At 33.8% G+C, this 14,947-nt stretch overlaps 2 protein-coding genes across 4 annotated transcripts; both read left to right on the top strand.

The window, feature by feature from the left end:
* The first annotated feature begins 50 nt into the window (after window positions 1–50).
* Window positions 51–3,187, top strand: LOC133672410 (guanosine nucleotide diphosphate dissociation inhibitor At5g09550). Its single transcript, XM_062092818.1, has 13 exons — window positions 51–137; window positions 338–400; window positions 517–600; window positions 707–814; window positions 905–1,077; window positions 1,305–1,416; window positions 1,499–1,579; window positions 1,656–1,718; window positions 1,833–1,934; window positions 2,038–2,162; window positions 2,469–2,679; window positions 2,841–2,915; window positions 3,137–3,187. Exons 1-13 carry the CDS (start codon window positions 51–53, stop codon window positions 3,185–3,187), a joined length of 1,335 nt encoding a protein of 444 aa, XP_061948802.1.
* Window positions 3,188–4,208: 1,021 nt separating this feature from the next.
* On the top strand, window positions 4,209–14,472 carry LOC133673001 (probable ubiquitin-like-specific protease 2A). Of its 3 annotated transcripts, none has more exons than XM_062093585.1 (17): window positions 4,209–4,506; window positions 4,705–4,791; window positions 4,865–5,046; window positions 5,333–5,420; window positions 5,537–5,577; window positions 6,272–6,469; window positions 6,550–6,625; window positions 7,329–7,437; window positions 7,792–7,866; window positions 8,533–8,664; window positions 10,121–10,321; window positions 10,408–10,463; window positions 10,550–10,640; window positions 10,971–11,061; window positions 11,909–12,028; window positions 12,730–13,125; window positions 13,205–14,472. In XM_062093585.1, exons 1-17 carry the CDS (start codon window positions 4,332–4,334, stop codon window positions 13,760–13,762), a joined length of 2,676 nt encoding a protein of 891 aa, XP_061949569.1. In that variant the 5' UTR covers window positions 4,209–4,331; the 3' UTR covers window positions 13,763–14,472. The 3 variants fall into 3 exon arrangements, with proteins under 3 accessions (XP_061949569.1, XP_061949570.1, XP_061949568.1); XM_062093586.1 differs by having other exon boundaries at window positions 4,210–4,506; window positions 4,871–5,046; window positions 10,547–10,640; XM_062093584.1 differs by having other exon boundaries at window positions 4,210–4,506; window positions 10,547–10,640.
* The last annotated feature ends 475 nt before the right edge of the window (window positions 14,473–14,947 follow it).

The following is a 14,947-nucleotide window of genomic DNA, read 5'->3' as shown; positions in this document are numbered from 1 at the left end:
TTCATCAAATCTTAAAAGGGTTTGTTTCTCTTAGCTTGAATTTTGTGGCCATGGATGAAGACTACGATGTAATTGTTCTAGGAACTGGTCTCAAGGAATGCATTCTGAGTGGTCTTCTTTCTGTTGATGGTCTCAAAGTAAATCTTTCTTAATTATGTTTTCATGTTTATAATTTAAATTTGATGGAAATGTATCAATAGTTAGATTAGTGTTGAAAACACATTGAATTTTTAAATTGTTAATGTTGTCTATATAAAAAAAACATGTTGTTAATATAAACTTGATTATTCAATTTTTTTTTCTTGGATAAATCCATTTGAATCTTCATTTGAAACAGGTATTGCATATGGATCGCAATGACTATTATGGAGGAGAATCTACATCTCTTAATCTTAATCAGGTTAATTATTCTGTTATGTCCATGTTGTAAGAACTTTAAATTTAATTGTTGATTATTTTTCTATGTTCTTTTATGTTTACATGATTTTTTTTCCCTAACCTTTTTCATGATTACAGCTATGGAAGCGTTTTAGGGGAAGTGATACACCTCCGGAGAGCTTGGGTGCAAGCAAGGAGTACAATGTTGATATGATACCTAAGGTATTTTGTATGACATTCTATGATCTGTTTATTGTTAACTGATAAAGTGCAATAACATGATGTGTTTATATTGTCTTTTTATTTCTTTATCGATTTGTTTTGCTAGTTTATCATCGCCAATGGTGGTTTGGTCCGTGTTTTGATACACACAGATGTTACTAAGTATCTTCATTTTAAGGCTGTTGATGGTAGTTTTGTGTACAACAAAGGGAAGGTATAATATATTTGCATGATCACAATTTTTTCTCTACAATTTAGATTAAAAAAAACAACAAAATATATGAGAAGTAATGATGATTTTCAGATCTACAAAGTCCCAGCAACTGATGTGGAAGCACTAAAATCACCATTGATGGGATTGTTTGAGAAACGTCGTGCTCGAAAGTTCTTCATTTATGTCCAAGACTATGAGGAAAATGATCCCAAATCTCATGAGGGTCTGGACTTGACCAAAGTTACAGCAAGAGAGGTTATCTCGTATGTGTCTCATCAACATTTCTCTTTTCATTGATAAATATTTCAGTTTAGTTAAAATGGCATCATCCATATTTGGTGGAAGAACTTGAATGAATATATAAATGATCTTATGGATAATGGATGATGTTAATGAAAAGGGGGAAGGAAAACAACTCCGTACCTTGATGTATATTTGGTTAGTCAATTTTATATACTAGATTAATTCTTCTTCATAATATTTCATGTAGAAAATATGAGCTTGAAGATGATACAATTGACTTTATTGGCCATGCCTTGGCTCTTCATCTTGATGATAGTTATTTAGATCAACCAGCTTCGGATTTTGTGAAGAGAATGAAGGTGCATTTGAAATTCTTTGAATATTTGATGGTTATCGATAAGAAATGATTTTCAAGTTTTTTGTTGTTTTCTTTTGGTAAAGCTTTATGCAGATTCTTTGGCACGTTTCCAAGGAGAATCACCCTATATCTATCCACTTTATGGACTAGCAGAATTGCCTCAGGTTTGGTCAATTTATAGTTATCGTGTAGGTTTTGAAAGTGAATAAGTTTTCATAACAGATTGTGGTATTTTGTCAGTCATTTGCACGCTTAAGTGCAGTATATGGTGGAACTTACATGCTCAACAAACCAGAATGTAAGGTAAAATTGCGATAATAACTTGTATCCATGGCCTCGATCATCTTTAAGATATGAATCTGGGATTCTTGATTAGTCACCTACTTGATCACCATTAATTATCTTGAGCATTGATAGGTAGAGTTTGACGAGAGTGGTAAAGCCATTGGTGTCACCTCAGAAGGAGAAACTGCTAAATGCAAGAAAGTTGTTTGTGACCCATCATATTTGCCAAATAAGGTAATCCATGTCAATTTTTTAAATAATATTAAAATCTTCACTACTTTGTATGATGAAATGGACATTGCTATCGCCTTTATTTTTCATTGCTTTAATGCAACAGGTTAAGAATGTCGGGAAAGTCGCTCGTGCTATTTGTATAATGAGCCATCCTATTCCTGTCACTAGTGATTCTCACTCTGCACAAGTTATTCTGCCACAGAAGCAACTTGGACGCAAATCAGACATGTATGCAACTGCAATTTCTTGCTCAGAATTTATTTCTACAAGTTTTTGTGTAATTTAAGCCCACTAAGCTCTCATATAAGCACAATTTTTCTGCAACTTCCATTGATATCTCATTTTTCGTTCGAAGAAGTGATTCGTTGTAGTGATCGGCTGGTAACAATTTATCCTGAGACAATATGATTAAGGTTAATCTGACTATTGATATTTGTAGCCTATGCCCTTCTAATCACTGAAATATAACGCAACATGCATAACAACTAGTCCTCATTTAAGATATTTTGTTAACTTTCCACATTGCTTCTCCAGGTACCTCTTCTGTTGTTCTTATGCTCATAATGTTGCTCCACAAGGAAAATACATTGCTTTTGTTTCAGCTGAAGCTGAGACAGACAACCCTGAGATAGAACTGAAGCCAGGAATTGACTTGTTGGGTCCAGTAGATGAGATTTTCTATGAAACTTATGACAGATATGTGCCCATAAATACTATGGAAGATGATAATTGCTTCATTTCTACTGTAAGTATTTGCATGTAACGCACACCATTTTTTTCCCTTTGTCTGAAAAGAAAACGAATTTTCTTTTCTATTTCTAAATAAGCTTAATATAGCTTTAATTATTTCACTTTGTTTTTGAGAAAATCCAGCATTAGTGATCAAAATCTTGATATTCCTTGCAGAGCTACGATGCAACAACACATTTTGAGACCACAGTACAAGATGTGATTGCAATGTACAGTAAGATAACCGGAAAGGTAAGTGTCTTAGAATTCCTGAGATGACCCTTTGCTTTGTAAATGATTTATAAAGAGAAATTTTATCTCTAGATTTTCAATAACATAAGTTTTCAAAGATAAAAAAAAAAGAAAGACAAAAAGAACTTTTCTAAATCCTTTTTGAATTGTTGGCTTTAAAATCTTTTTGAAATAAACATACAATTAACTTGTAATTTTCTTTTTCTTATTTGGTGATGCAGACTCTTGATCTTTCCGTGGATTTGAGTGCTGCAAGTGCTGCTGCTGAATAAATTTCTACATTACTCAAAGTATTTAGTGGAACAACATTTATTAGATTTTAAATCATTCATTATCTCTTCTTGATGAAGACTAAATAAAATAATGTTATGTATTTTGTTCTAATTTTATTAATATGTTGTTTTGCAAAACTATGCTTATGTACTTTTAACTGGACAAACAATCTTATTTCACTCTTTATTTTTTTGGTTCGAAACTTCATATATACACAACACTTGGTATGGTTATCATGCAATTGAGCACATGATCTGTAACTTGCTGGGAAGATCTGCATTCACAAGCTTGTGCACACCTTTGAATGTGCATATAATATCGTCAAATCACACCCACCTAGATGTGTCAATGATCTAGAGTCTAACCTAGTCGTTATCTCGTAGGCAGCATGGTTGCGATTGCTTTTCAAATAATTTTTTGTACTAAAATGCATGTTAATGATTTTTTTTTGTTTTTTAAAAATAAATTTTGACATCAGCACATTAAAATGATTTGAAAATACTAAAAACATATTAATTTGAAGTTAATAAAAAATAAAATAAATTTAAATTTTTTTAAAAACGTTTTTGAAACGCAGAAACAAATATCTGGTCAAATTTATGTGGTAAACTCAAATAAGATTCAATCAAATTAACTTAAAAAATTAATAATATCATTTTAAATAATATAAATAACTTAAAATTACCAGTAAACTAATATCCGAAGTCTTAAATAAAGTTAGACTCAGTGTCTAAGATATATTTAAAAAAATAATCTAAAAATTTATTGGGTTAATATTTCATAAAAGATAAAATAAAAATAAAAATTAATTTTAAAAAAAATTATTAAATTTTTTTATTAAATAATAAAAAAATAAAAGAAAATGTAATAACCTTTCCATGAAAAAAAATTTAATATCGAATTAAAAAAAAGCCCAAACCCTTTAACAATAAACAAACATATTAATCATATCATTAAAATTTGACACGGCCTTTTCCTGTCCCACTGACTTTAAAATTTAAATTCTCCTTTTCTGTTTCCAAAAATTTATCTCTTGCTCACCTGCTACATATGTCCTCACTGTCAACCTCACAAAATCAAAAGCTTTCTCAACAAGCATCCCTAAAAAAAGAAAAAGAAGAAAAAGCTCCTTACGAGTAAATCATGGCTCGTTCGAGTCAGAAATTTAGTGTGTTCGAGTTCGACGAAGAAGAAGAAAAAGTCGAGAAGGAGTCTGCGAGGTTCGTCGGCAAATTTCGGATCCAAAAGAGAAGACGAAACGGCAACAACAAGGACGACGACACTTCTCCTCGCACTAAGTATAAGTCTCTTCAGTGCTGTAAGTTTATATTTCTATTCTCTCTCTGTTTTTTTTTCTTCTAAATTTGTGCTTCTCTCTTCTTCTTTTTTTTTTCTTTTTAAATTTGTGTTTCTATTTTTTCTTGCCTCCTATCATTGCTTTACTCTAGTATAAATGCTTTATTATATAATAGATTTGTGTCTAACTTTGTTTTTTATATTATTTTTTTTAATCTAGTTGGAGGATGTACTGGGGCTGTAAAAATAGAAAGTAGCAATGAACCTATTGATATAGATGATGAACCAATCGATGTTGACTGTGGAGGTAAGGGAATTTTCTGCACAGGGTTCTTTAATTTCTCTATATTCAATGTTACTTGCCCTCGTTTGCTTAATAGTTGCAGGAGAGACCAATTCCTTATGCAAGGGAAACAGCAACGAAGTAGTAGATATCGATCCTACCGACGTGGAGGGTCAATGCCAATATTCTGTTTCAGCTCCTGCTTGCGTGCCACGAGAAGATTGTTCTGTCAAGGAGATTTCTCGGCTGGATAGATTATTCAGTTTCTCAAATTATGAGGTACGTACTGTGGTCCTGCTTTGCACGGATTGGAAGCCTGTATTCTAAATTGAACAGTGATATACTTCTCCTGCGTTTTATGGAATGGAAGCCTATATTCTAAATTGAGTTTGTTACACGCCATGGTTATTATTCTTTGGGTAAAGTTCTACTGACAGCAAAAAGAATTCGAATAGCATGTTGGCACAGTCTTTTTTCTCTTAGAAACCTCTCCTTTAAATTGTTTTATGAGAAAGCTGGATGTGTAAATTTTGTCCCCTTAGTTATTTGACCAAAATTGTTGCAGAATGAGTCAGTTGGTAGGATTTCGGATAATGATGTTGGGATTGAAATGAGCTCATCTACTTCTGTCTCTACTCTTGTGGAGAATGAAGGTTCTAATCTTCTGCCCCCCTCATCTTTTTTTGAGTTGATTCTGTATTATCTTCTCCTTGTCATGGATGATCTGATGAAATTATTTAAAATATGTGCATTCTTTCATTTCCATCAGGAAACCAAGTGCTAGAGTGTGGTTCTGTTGGACATAAAATTGTAAGTATCCTGTGTTTTTTTTCCAAAAAAGTATAATTGAACTATTGATATTGGGAGCTGCCTGAAGATTACATTTATGAATGATAAAGGGAAAGATGATAATTTTCCACATTTTTAAAGTAAATATGCATGAAGGTGAACTGCAAAAATTGTATGTATTAAGGAATATAATATGGATCTAGATATGCAACTTTGCATTGTCTTCATTATAACCTAAAATCTTGTCATTGCATTAGATTTTTTGCCAGCTTACTCTGCTCTGACAAAATGGTTCTTAGGAGTTAAATGGTTCTTTTTCTTCAGTTGTGTGAAGAAACTTCAGTTTTCAAATGAACCCTAGTTTATTCTATTTTGGCCTGTTGGAATGCCTTACTTCTTAACCTATTTGAGATTGGAAATCCTCTGAATCTGCATCTATTTGCTAGATTTTAAATGGCTAATTCTGAGAGTGGTGAGCAAAAACCACTTTTTAAAATTCACACTTGTTCTTTTTTAATATAGTCCTTTTTTTTCTGTATAAGAAAAACACACTTTCTAAAAGAGATTCCTTCTCTTATCAGTAGTCGTACATCTTTTGTCTTAATTTAATACCAGATGACCATCCATTTTTTCCGCAGCTCGCTTCTCTCCCCACCCCTCTTTTATTTAAGACATACTATGATAGAACTCATGGATCAATGCATTTGTATTGCAGGATTACACAAATAATACAGTTGCTGTTTTCCCTGACTATATCCTGTGTGGCGATGTATATGGTGCAGAGTATTGCTTAACTTTCTCAGGAAGCAGCATCAGAATGGAGGGTTCAACTGCAAATGGGGTCAAGGGAATATTTAATGCTGAGTGGACTCTTGATGATATTATTAGTATTGAGTCAGAATGGTGTGGAATGGTGAGTTATACCACCCATACTTTCTTCTTCGTATGCTCGCTGATTTGAGCAAGTTAAATTTCTTACATCACTGGATGTAGGTTACGACTGCTATGGTTTATATCTGTTTTAAATCAAAGGTTTCTCAAGGAGCTGGAAATACAAATGATACTTCAGGTTTGTACAATTCCAGGAGGATTTTGTTCAAGCTACCTTTTATATTATGTAGATCAGATTCTAGGATGCAAGCAGCATTATATGCAACCTGTTCACAAATTACTATTTACCATGAGGTACCTCCTTGATGATGCCTTATTGTTTCCTGCTTTGACACAATTTTTCTAGAAGTTTATTCAGCTTGCTCGTTACATATAAATTTTTTTATCTGTACATTCTCAGATAATTCCTTGTAGTTTTTTCCTTAATTCCATGTGATGCATTGTGCCATCTTTTTGGTTGCAATAGAAATATGTTATCCTATATCCTTGTTACCAATCAGCTGGCCACACGAAGAAACAGTAATAAATTAGATTGGTTTGTATAATATTTGGAGACATAACCCCAACTAGTTTGGGATTGAGGCTTGCTTGTTGCTGTGTTGATTTTGTGCCATTGCCTTTTTTCCGTAAGTTTTATATTTGTTGCATGCTGCTCCTTCTTAGAGCAATGACAGCATTCTCTGTATATAGACAGAGGTCTAATTTTTGGCCAATATGAATCAAAATGTGTTGAAGAGATTATATTTTTTTTATGTTTATGTTCGATTTGTTTCGTACTCTTAATGGATTGGCAGACACTATATGGAAAAAATATATGCTGCTCAAAATTTATGTCAATAAAGCTCTAATATGTTATGTTTTTCATAAAAAAATGGAAGCAGGTGTTGACAAGTTGAAGTTTTCAGTTTGTGATCCTCTTTGGAATGAAGGAGAGGAAGCAATCAAATCATTGCATGTCAGATACAGGGATAGCTGGAATGTTACTTCTGAGTGAGTTCTTGATCTGGTTGCTAATACCCACCCATCTATATGTGTGTACATGATTATCCCAGATGGGATTCTTGCTTAACTTTTCAGAGATTATTCAGCTGGTTGCTTAGCTTTTTTAATGAATTAGCGATATCAATTTTTATACCCTACCGGATGCTAGCTTGCATTTCTTTTTCAGTTTTAATTTCAAGTTCTTTGTGTCTTTTGGCTTCACTCTATTTTGCATTGGGAACTATTATTCCCAACACAAGGTATTTCTAATAGCCTGTTTCAGTTAGCTTTAATAGTGAGTTTGCTTGATGAGAGGTTCTTTATGTTAATCCTTTTTTTTTTTTCCTTTTTTTTATGCTACAGCTCTGATTGGAAAAATGATGGAAATGCCTTTTTTGGGCACAGTGGGATGGTCATCTCAAAGCCTTATTTTCCTGTGTAAGTCAATGGATAAATGTAAATATTTGCTAATCGAACACCAAATAGGGTATGATGTGCGAGCCCAGCTGATTTTTCTCATTAATTATTTTAGTAGTTAGCCTTCATGGTTGTTGCTCTCTCTCTTGTTACATACATACTTTTCCTGGTTGTAATAATTATATTTGTTGTTGTTGTTCACTTTTGGGTTTTGGAGGCACGTATAATTTATTTGGTAAATCACTTTTCTAGACATGAACTCTCTCATATCTTGATATAGATGAAGTAAATTTGGAATAACCTTTTATTTTGACAGCATGAAGTCTCTGATTCTATCTTTTTCAATGGTAAAAGTGCTTGCATCTTATGCAGTTGCAGTTCATCAAATATTTTTACCTTTTAAGGCCTACCAACCTTCTGCAAAATGTTTTTTCTTTTAAACTGTGAGCCATCTCTTTTCTATGTGGTTTTTGCTGATTATATGGTTAACTCTACTAATACTGCAAGAATGTGTGGTCTCGCATTGTATATTTGCTTGATTAATTTATAATTCCTGTACAAATTAAGCTTTATACATGAATTTGTATTTGCTCTCTTAAACTTGTTGACTATCTCTTTTTTTCTCAAACTGAATTTCACTTGTTTTTCCGTGATAATTTTTTCAAATTTAAGTTCTTTTTATTTCAGTCTTCGTGAGACATTTGAAGAGGTTATCTATCCTAAAGGTGATCCTGATGCTGTTTCTATTAGTAAGAGAGATGTGGAGCTTCTACGCCCAGAGACATTCATCAATGATACCATCATTGACTTTTATATCCTGTAAGATTGGTCAACTTACTAATGGGTTTATTGATGTGACCCTGTTTGATTTGTTTCAAGCTCCAGAATTTGGTTTTTATGTTGTATGTTTGAAGAAATTCTTGCATAGGATGTGTTATTAAGTCACATAAGTTTCACTGTTGAAGTCTGATATACAAGTTCATGAAGAAGAATCATATCATAAAGGGATTAGAGTTCTTTTTCTTATTTTTTATTTTATTTAATTTCACAATTGATTTCTTGATATAGCCTCTATAGTGATCAACATAGGGTTTTTTTTCCCCTCCCTCCTGAGAAAGAAGCACATTTGGGATCAAAAGTTAAGGTCTGATATTCTTGCATAAGATTTGTTATGTAGTCTTTCAGTTTCATTGTTGCAGCCTGATATACTAGTTCATGAATTAGAATAGTAACATAAAGGGATGAAAGTTCCTTTTAAATACTCCATACCCTCATCACCTTTGTTGGTTTTATTATTTTTTTAGCACATTTGAGTTCAGAACTTACGGTCTGGGATTGTCGGACTTAATGAAATTTGAAATAATTAGTTGATAGTGGAAAAGAGATTGATTGAGATACAACTGGCTAAGTGATCAGACATCAGACATGAATTTTCCAAAGAGGTAACATCTAATCTAAAGTGTTGGATTTGTGAGTATATTTGTTAAATCATACTTTTCCTAAACTATTTGGAGACAGTGGGATAAAGCTGTTTCATTTCTAGTAATCCTGTGTTTGACTGGAAGAAATTATGGAAATCTTACCCAAGAAGTAGATTTGTTTTTTCCCAAGGCCCTACACTTTTTTCTTCTTGCTTAAGTTGAGGGATAGGCTGCGTGATCTAGTGCTTAGGCTGACAGAAGGCCTTGTCCGTGAGTGAGCAGTCAGATGTTTGCTTTTATATTTGGTTTCTTGTAAATAATTCGCTATGGCTGGTGGTTAGTTCAAGAAGTGAAGATGAAGGGAGTAATTAATGCTTGTAAATGTTGCTTCATCCAGGTTGGCAGGTGGCCTGGCTCTACTTGTTTATCCATTCTTAGTTTAAGATTTACATTAGTACACTGTTTCACCCTTACCTACTATCAATAATTACATGCATTAAATTAAAGTGTTTTTTTTTATCCTTGTCTGGCTTATCACACCAGTAATTAGTTTTAAGGCTCGCCACTGAGGAGCATTAAATGAAATAAATTGGATATGGCAGCTTTTGGTTTAGATTTTTATGTTTGTAAGCTTTCTACTTCAATTGCTTTGCTGTGAACAGCTTGTTGTAACTTACATTTTCTTCTACGCATCCTATTTCTTGTTGAAGCATGATTCACTCCTGTGATGTTATTTTTGGTATATGTGTTTTCAATTACTCTTTAACAAATGAATATTTTAGCCTTATGGGGCTTTATTTACTTTCTCTACACTCTGAAATAACAGAGAGTTAAAAGATTTGTCCATATGACAGGTATTTAAAGAGTAAACTTAAGCCTGGGGACAAGCATAGGTTCCACTTTTTCAATAGCTTTTTCTTTCGGAAGCTTGCTGACCTAGACAAGGGCCCATCTAATGCTTGTGGAGGCAGGCTAGCTTTTCAACGTGTTCATAAATGGACAAGAAAGATGAATCTTTTCGAGAAAGATTACATTTTCATTCCTATAAATTACAGGTTAGGTTTGTGTTCATTTTTCCTATTCACCAGTGGACATTCTGTTATGTATTAATGTGAAATATATTAAACTTTCTCGGTGGCAGTCTTCACTGGAGTTTGATTGTCATTTGTCATCCTGGAGAAGTGGTTCATTCCAGAGGCAAGGGCCTATGCGATGAAGTCTGTTTTTATTGTGTTTTGAGGTTTATCTTTGCTTGATTTGTTTTTGTGGTAATCTCATAGAAGATGAAGGCAGAAATTCAGTTAAGGTACCATGCATCTTACACATGGATTCTATCAGAGGAAGTCATAGGGGCCTCAAGAATCTTATTCAGAGGTAACCTCTTTATTGCTATGGTTATTCCTAGCTAGTCAGTATATAACTTTTGAAAATCCAAGACTCACACTAATGGTACAGATGCCTTATAGTTGACACTAAAACTCTAATAAAAAGACTTCAATATTTTTGTATTTAATTACCTGATAACAACAAAGTGGTAACATACTAGTTGTAGTTGTTTGGATGGGAAAACGGCCTTGCATCTGTAATTCCATTTACTTTTTCTTGGTGCTATTTTTTCCCTTTAATTATATTTGTCTGCTACTGCTGTGCTTTGAATACCTTCATATGAAATGAGTTCTTTGTTTACATGTCATGAGATGGCAGTTATCTGTATGAAGAGTGGAGAGAAAGGCATAACGGGACAGTGGATGATACATTGTCAAAGTTCTTACATTTACGGTTTGTCCCACTTGAGGTACTGTCTCCCTTTTAAAAATGGTTTTCTTTTTTTGCCTTTTAATTTCTCAATAGTTGCCTTATATGTTATATTGTGGTTCACTGAAGTATCCTAATGGAAGAAACTGTTAAAAGAAAACACTATTAGACTGAAGCTCATTCAAAAATTCAATCAAGGTTCTCATTTTCTCATAAACAGCTAGAAAAATAAGTCTTGCACTCATTCTGGACCCCACCTCCACCAGTGAAGTCCATCTGTCTCCTTTTAAAACTTCAAAGCTAAATATGAATTGCAGTATCAAACTAGGCTTGCATATTTGTTTTTCTATAGAAGTAATGGGACAACTTATCAGATTCAATGTAGGGACATTGAATGTCAGACACATGTGGGTCGTATTATATGTCAGGCAAATTAATGATTTAACCCACAATGCTCTCTATATAGCAATTCCTGCCATTTTCCCAGTGCCTCAGTTTTAATGTTTTATGGAAACAGAACTCCATTGGAAAATGTCTTGCAGGATGAAAATTGTGTAATTGACCCCTTGGCTATCTACTTAAGTGGTAAAGGAGAGGATGGGGTTAATCCAATAAGGGATTATTATGTCCAAATCTTGTCAATCCATCAAAAACTTATTTAGTTAATAAAAAAAAGGTTCCTCATATAATATTTTGATGACATTTAAGCTCGTTTCTTAATTTAAAATCTTGATATTTTATTGACTCAGCTAGAAACAAAGAATTGCTGCATGATAAACTTCCCCTACATTTGTTCATGGATTACCATTTTCAGAAAATTATCAAGTTTGTCCTTTATACAGTTTAAAAGTCTATTAACCGCAATTTCTTTTACCACTTTGATTCAGCTTCCACAGCAGGAAAATTCATATGACTGTGGCCTGTTTGTGCTCCATTATGTTGAACGTTTTCTTGAGGAAGCTCCTATTAATTTCAGTCCTTTCAGGATAACAGAGGTTTCAAACTTCGTAAGTTAAAATTTGTTTTCTTTGGTTTTGCATTCATTGGATCATCTGCACAGCTTGTAACTTCTTGTGGTGATTACTGTACTTTCCTAACTTCACCTCTGTGGTAAGATCTGTTTCGAATGAATAAATATTTATTGTAATATAACTGAGTGATATCAGTGCTTAGCATTTCCAAGTTGAAAAATCTATGAGCCCATGTCTGCTGGCATCCTTGCTTTACATTTCTAGCGTCTCTGAAAGCAAACTCTCTATGATAACTGATGATTTTGGTGTTTCTTGTATATGTTTGTTTTTTCAATTAAAAGTGTTATTGTTTTCTCCATGCTATTTTGTGTTTCTTACTAAGCTGCTCTGTTTTTAGCTTGTATTTCACAATTGCAGTTGTGATTAAACTTTAGCTACTTTGGTCTTATAATCAATTCATGGAAGTCTTTACAACTTTATAAACTGCAAGAACTGGTGGAATTTTTTTATAAATAAAATTGGTAAATTATATATTCTCTTGCTTTTACTGGGACTCTTCTCTTTCCCTCCAATTTTCTAAATGGGGTTAGGACAAGAAGGTCCCAAATCCTGCTGTACTGGACAGTAAATACTACACTGGAATTGAGTAATCAATAATTGGCTTTGGTTTTTTCGTTCTGAAAATGTTTATCTCACGATGCTTTTAGTGAGTTACAAATTTGTTAATCTTTGACCAGCTTAATAGAAATTGGTTTCTACCTTTGGAGGCCTCTCTGAAAAGGGCATGCATCCAGAAGTTGATCTGTGAAATTCTGGAAGATCGGTCATCTACCCCATTTTCTGATCCATATGAAGAAGAAACTGGAGTTGAGTTTCTTGAGGAGATATCTAGTTCAGTATCTGGTACTGGTACTGGTACTGGTACTGGTACTGGTACTGCTACTGATACGGGGATTAATATCTCAGTCACAACGAAATCTCCAATGAGAGTTGCACATCAACAACAACCTGGAGAACTAGGATTGAAATCCAGGAATTTGTTCGAACCAGGAACTAGTGCAAGGTCCTTTTCCAATGAAGATTGCTGGCAGACAGGAACAATTCATGGGAGCAGTTGCATGTCACCAGTAGAGGTAATGTTTTATCTTTACTGGCTATGATCAATTGTCTCCTATGGAATTTAATGAATTCTTGATTGTTGCTTAAAAACAGGAAATTGGTGAGCGAATCTCTGATTCATCATCAGACACAGGAGATTATTTGCAACATACTGGCTTGGCAACTGAATTTCCCTCAACCACATTTTCTCATAAAAATCTTAGATCTCTCGGTTCATCATCAAGCAATAAGAAATATATGCAAATTGAGGAACCTTATGATGATTCCAGTTCTGAAGCATCTATCAGTGGATCCCTTAAATCATCAGAGATAGGGGTAGGGGTTGATGAAGATCATTTTCTTTCCCAGATTGAGGGATCTGATCATCGAACACAAACTAATTGCCATGAACTCTCTTCAAAATCAACCGAGTCTGAGGAACTTGCTGATTGTGTTGTTGAGGACTCCGAAGAGGGAAACAGCATGCACAACGACCAAGTGGCAAATGATTCACCATCCTCCCTTCATTGCAATGACCTTGTTGCATCAATTGATGCCATTAAGGCTACCGAAAACATTTTGCGAAAAGTCCGGAAACCTGTATGCAATGTAGATTCGGCATCAGATGAACAGACTAGAAAGGACAAGCTTACATCTTCTGATGGCGCATGACAACTTGGAGGAAGCATTCTAAAAAGATTCGCATCGATTTCACGAAGAACAGCAGTGCAAGAACAGTATATATTTTGTAAGGGCTTGTAAGTAAAGAAATAGCCAGTACTTTGATGGGCCTTTAAGTTTGTAAATATTACAGAAACAGGTAGAGAAAAGAAGAGAGCTAGAGGGTGCTTTTCTGTTGCGCAGCAACCATGATACCATAGAATTTGGCGGTACATAAGAACAAACAGGGGTGTAGAAAGAAAGACGGTGCTTTAGCTATGGCAGACTTTTTTCCGTATGCTGAAAAAGCCCCTTCAAGTAACGATGAAATGCCGTGTACTTTGGAATTAAGTAATTAAATTGGGGAACGCTGGCATGTCGATTTTGACGTGAGTTTGAAGTCTATGGCTGGGTTTTTCATCTAATATGGATTGAGATGCGTTGAACTATGCTCGGACTTCATTAGGTACGCTTCTTCTCTACTGTGAAAGAAATTCAGGAGCAAATTCAACATGTAAATGGGGGCCTAGTAGAGGTACCATAAAAATCCTGATCTGTTCAACAATTGTGCAGTGACATCATAAGGGGTATTTTGATGATGTAACGATAATATTTGAAAGAGTTTTCTAGGCATTAAAAGCCACAATTGAGGTTTGGAGGTATAACTGTCGGCTGATGAGAAATGGTAACGACACCCATTTATACAATAAGTTTATTGGAAAGTTGTCGATTGTAGTTGGTTTTGACGTGAACAATGGCATATTTTCTTTTGGTTTTGCTCTAGTTGAAAAAGAAACCAATTACAACTAGACACTAGACATAGTTTTATATTGCATTCGACAATACATTACTGGTGGTTATATATATATATATATATATATATATATATAATGAGATGGACATATGGCTATTAAAAATTCCATGACATAGATATGATTGAGTTTCATCGGTATTATTATTCACATCACTCTATCGGCAACTTAAACACAAGTTTTAAATATTTAATTTTGAAAAAAGTTATGAAAATGATGTTTTGTGAAACTTCAAAATGAAAAATTAATACATGTTCAAATAATTTAGAAGGACCTATGAATCAAAAAAACAACTAGAACACAAGCCAAATAAAAAATGAGCATTTTCATATGACAAGGGTTATTATTATGGTAATATGAAAAAAATATGCTACGAGGGTTATTA

This window comes from Populus nigra, chromosome 14 (genome assembly GCF_951802175.1).
Source record: "Populus nigra chromosome 14, ddPopNigr1.1, whole genome shotgun sequence".
Taxonomy (NCBI): Eukaryota; Viridiplantae; Streptophyta; class Magnoliopsida; order Malpighiales; family Salicaceae; genus Populus; species Populus nigra.
This window is presented reverse-complemented; position numbering and strand designations above follow the sequence as displayed.

Excerpts from the sequence above, each read along its gene's own strand:
- LOC133672410 (XM_062092818.1), top strand. The coding sequence starts at position 51 with ATGGATGAAGACTACGATGTAATTGTTCTAGGAACTGGTCTCAAGGAA. Across the intron at positions 1,719-1,832 it reads TCAACAAACCAGAATGTAAG|GTAGAGTTTGACGAGAGTGG; the intron begins GTAAAATTGCGA and ends GAGCATTGATAG. Across the intron at positions 2,916-3,136 it reads ACAGTAAGATAACCGGAAAG|ACTCTTGATCTTTCCGTGGA; the intron begins GTAAGTGTCTTA and ends TTGGTGATGCAG.
- LOC133673001 (XM_062093584.1), top strand. The coding sequence starts at position 4,332 with ATGGCTCGTTCGAGTCAGAAATTTAGTGTGTTCGAGTTCGACGAAGAA. Across the intron at positions 7,867-8,532 it reads TCAAAGCCTTATTTTCCTGT|TCTTCGTGAGACATTTGAAG; the intron begins GTAAGTCAATGG and ends TTTTTATTTCAG. Across the intron at positions 12,029-12,729 it reads TAACAGAGGTTTCAAACTTC|CTTAATAGAAATTGGTTTCT; the intron begins GTAAGTTAAAAT and ends ATCTTTGACCAG.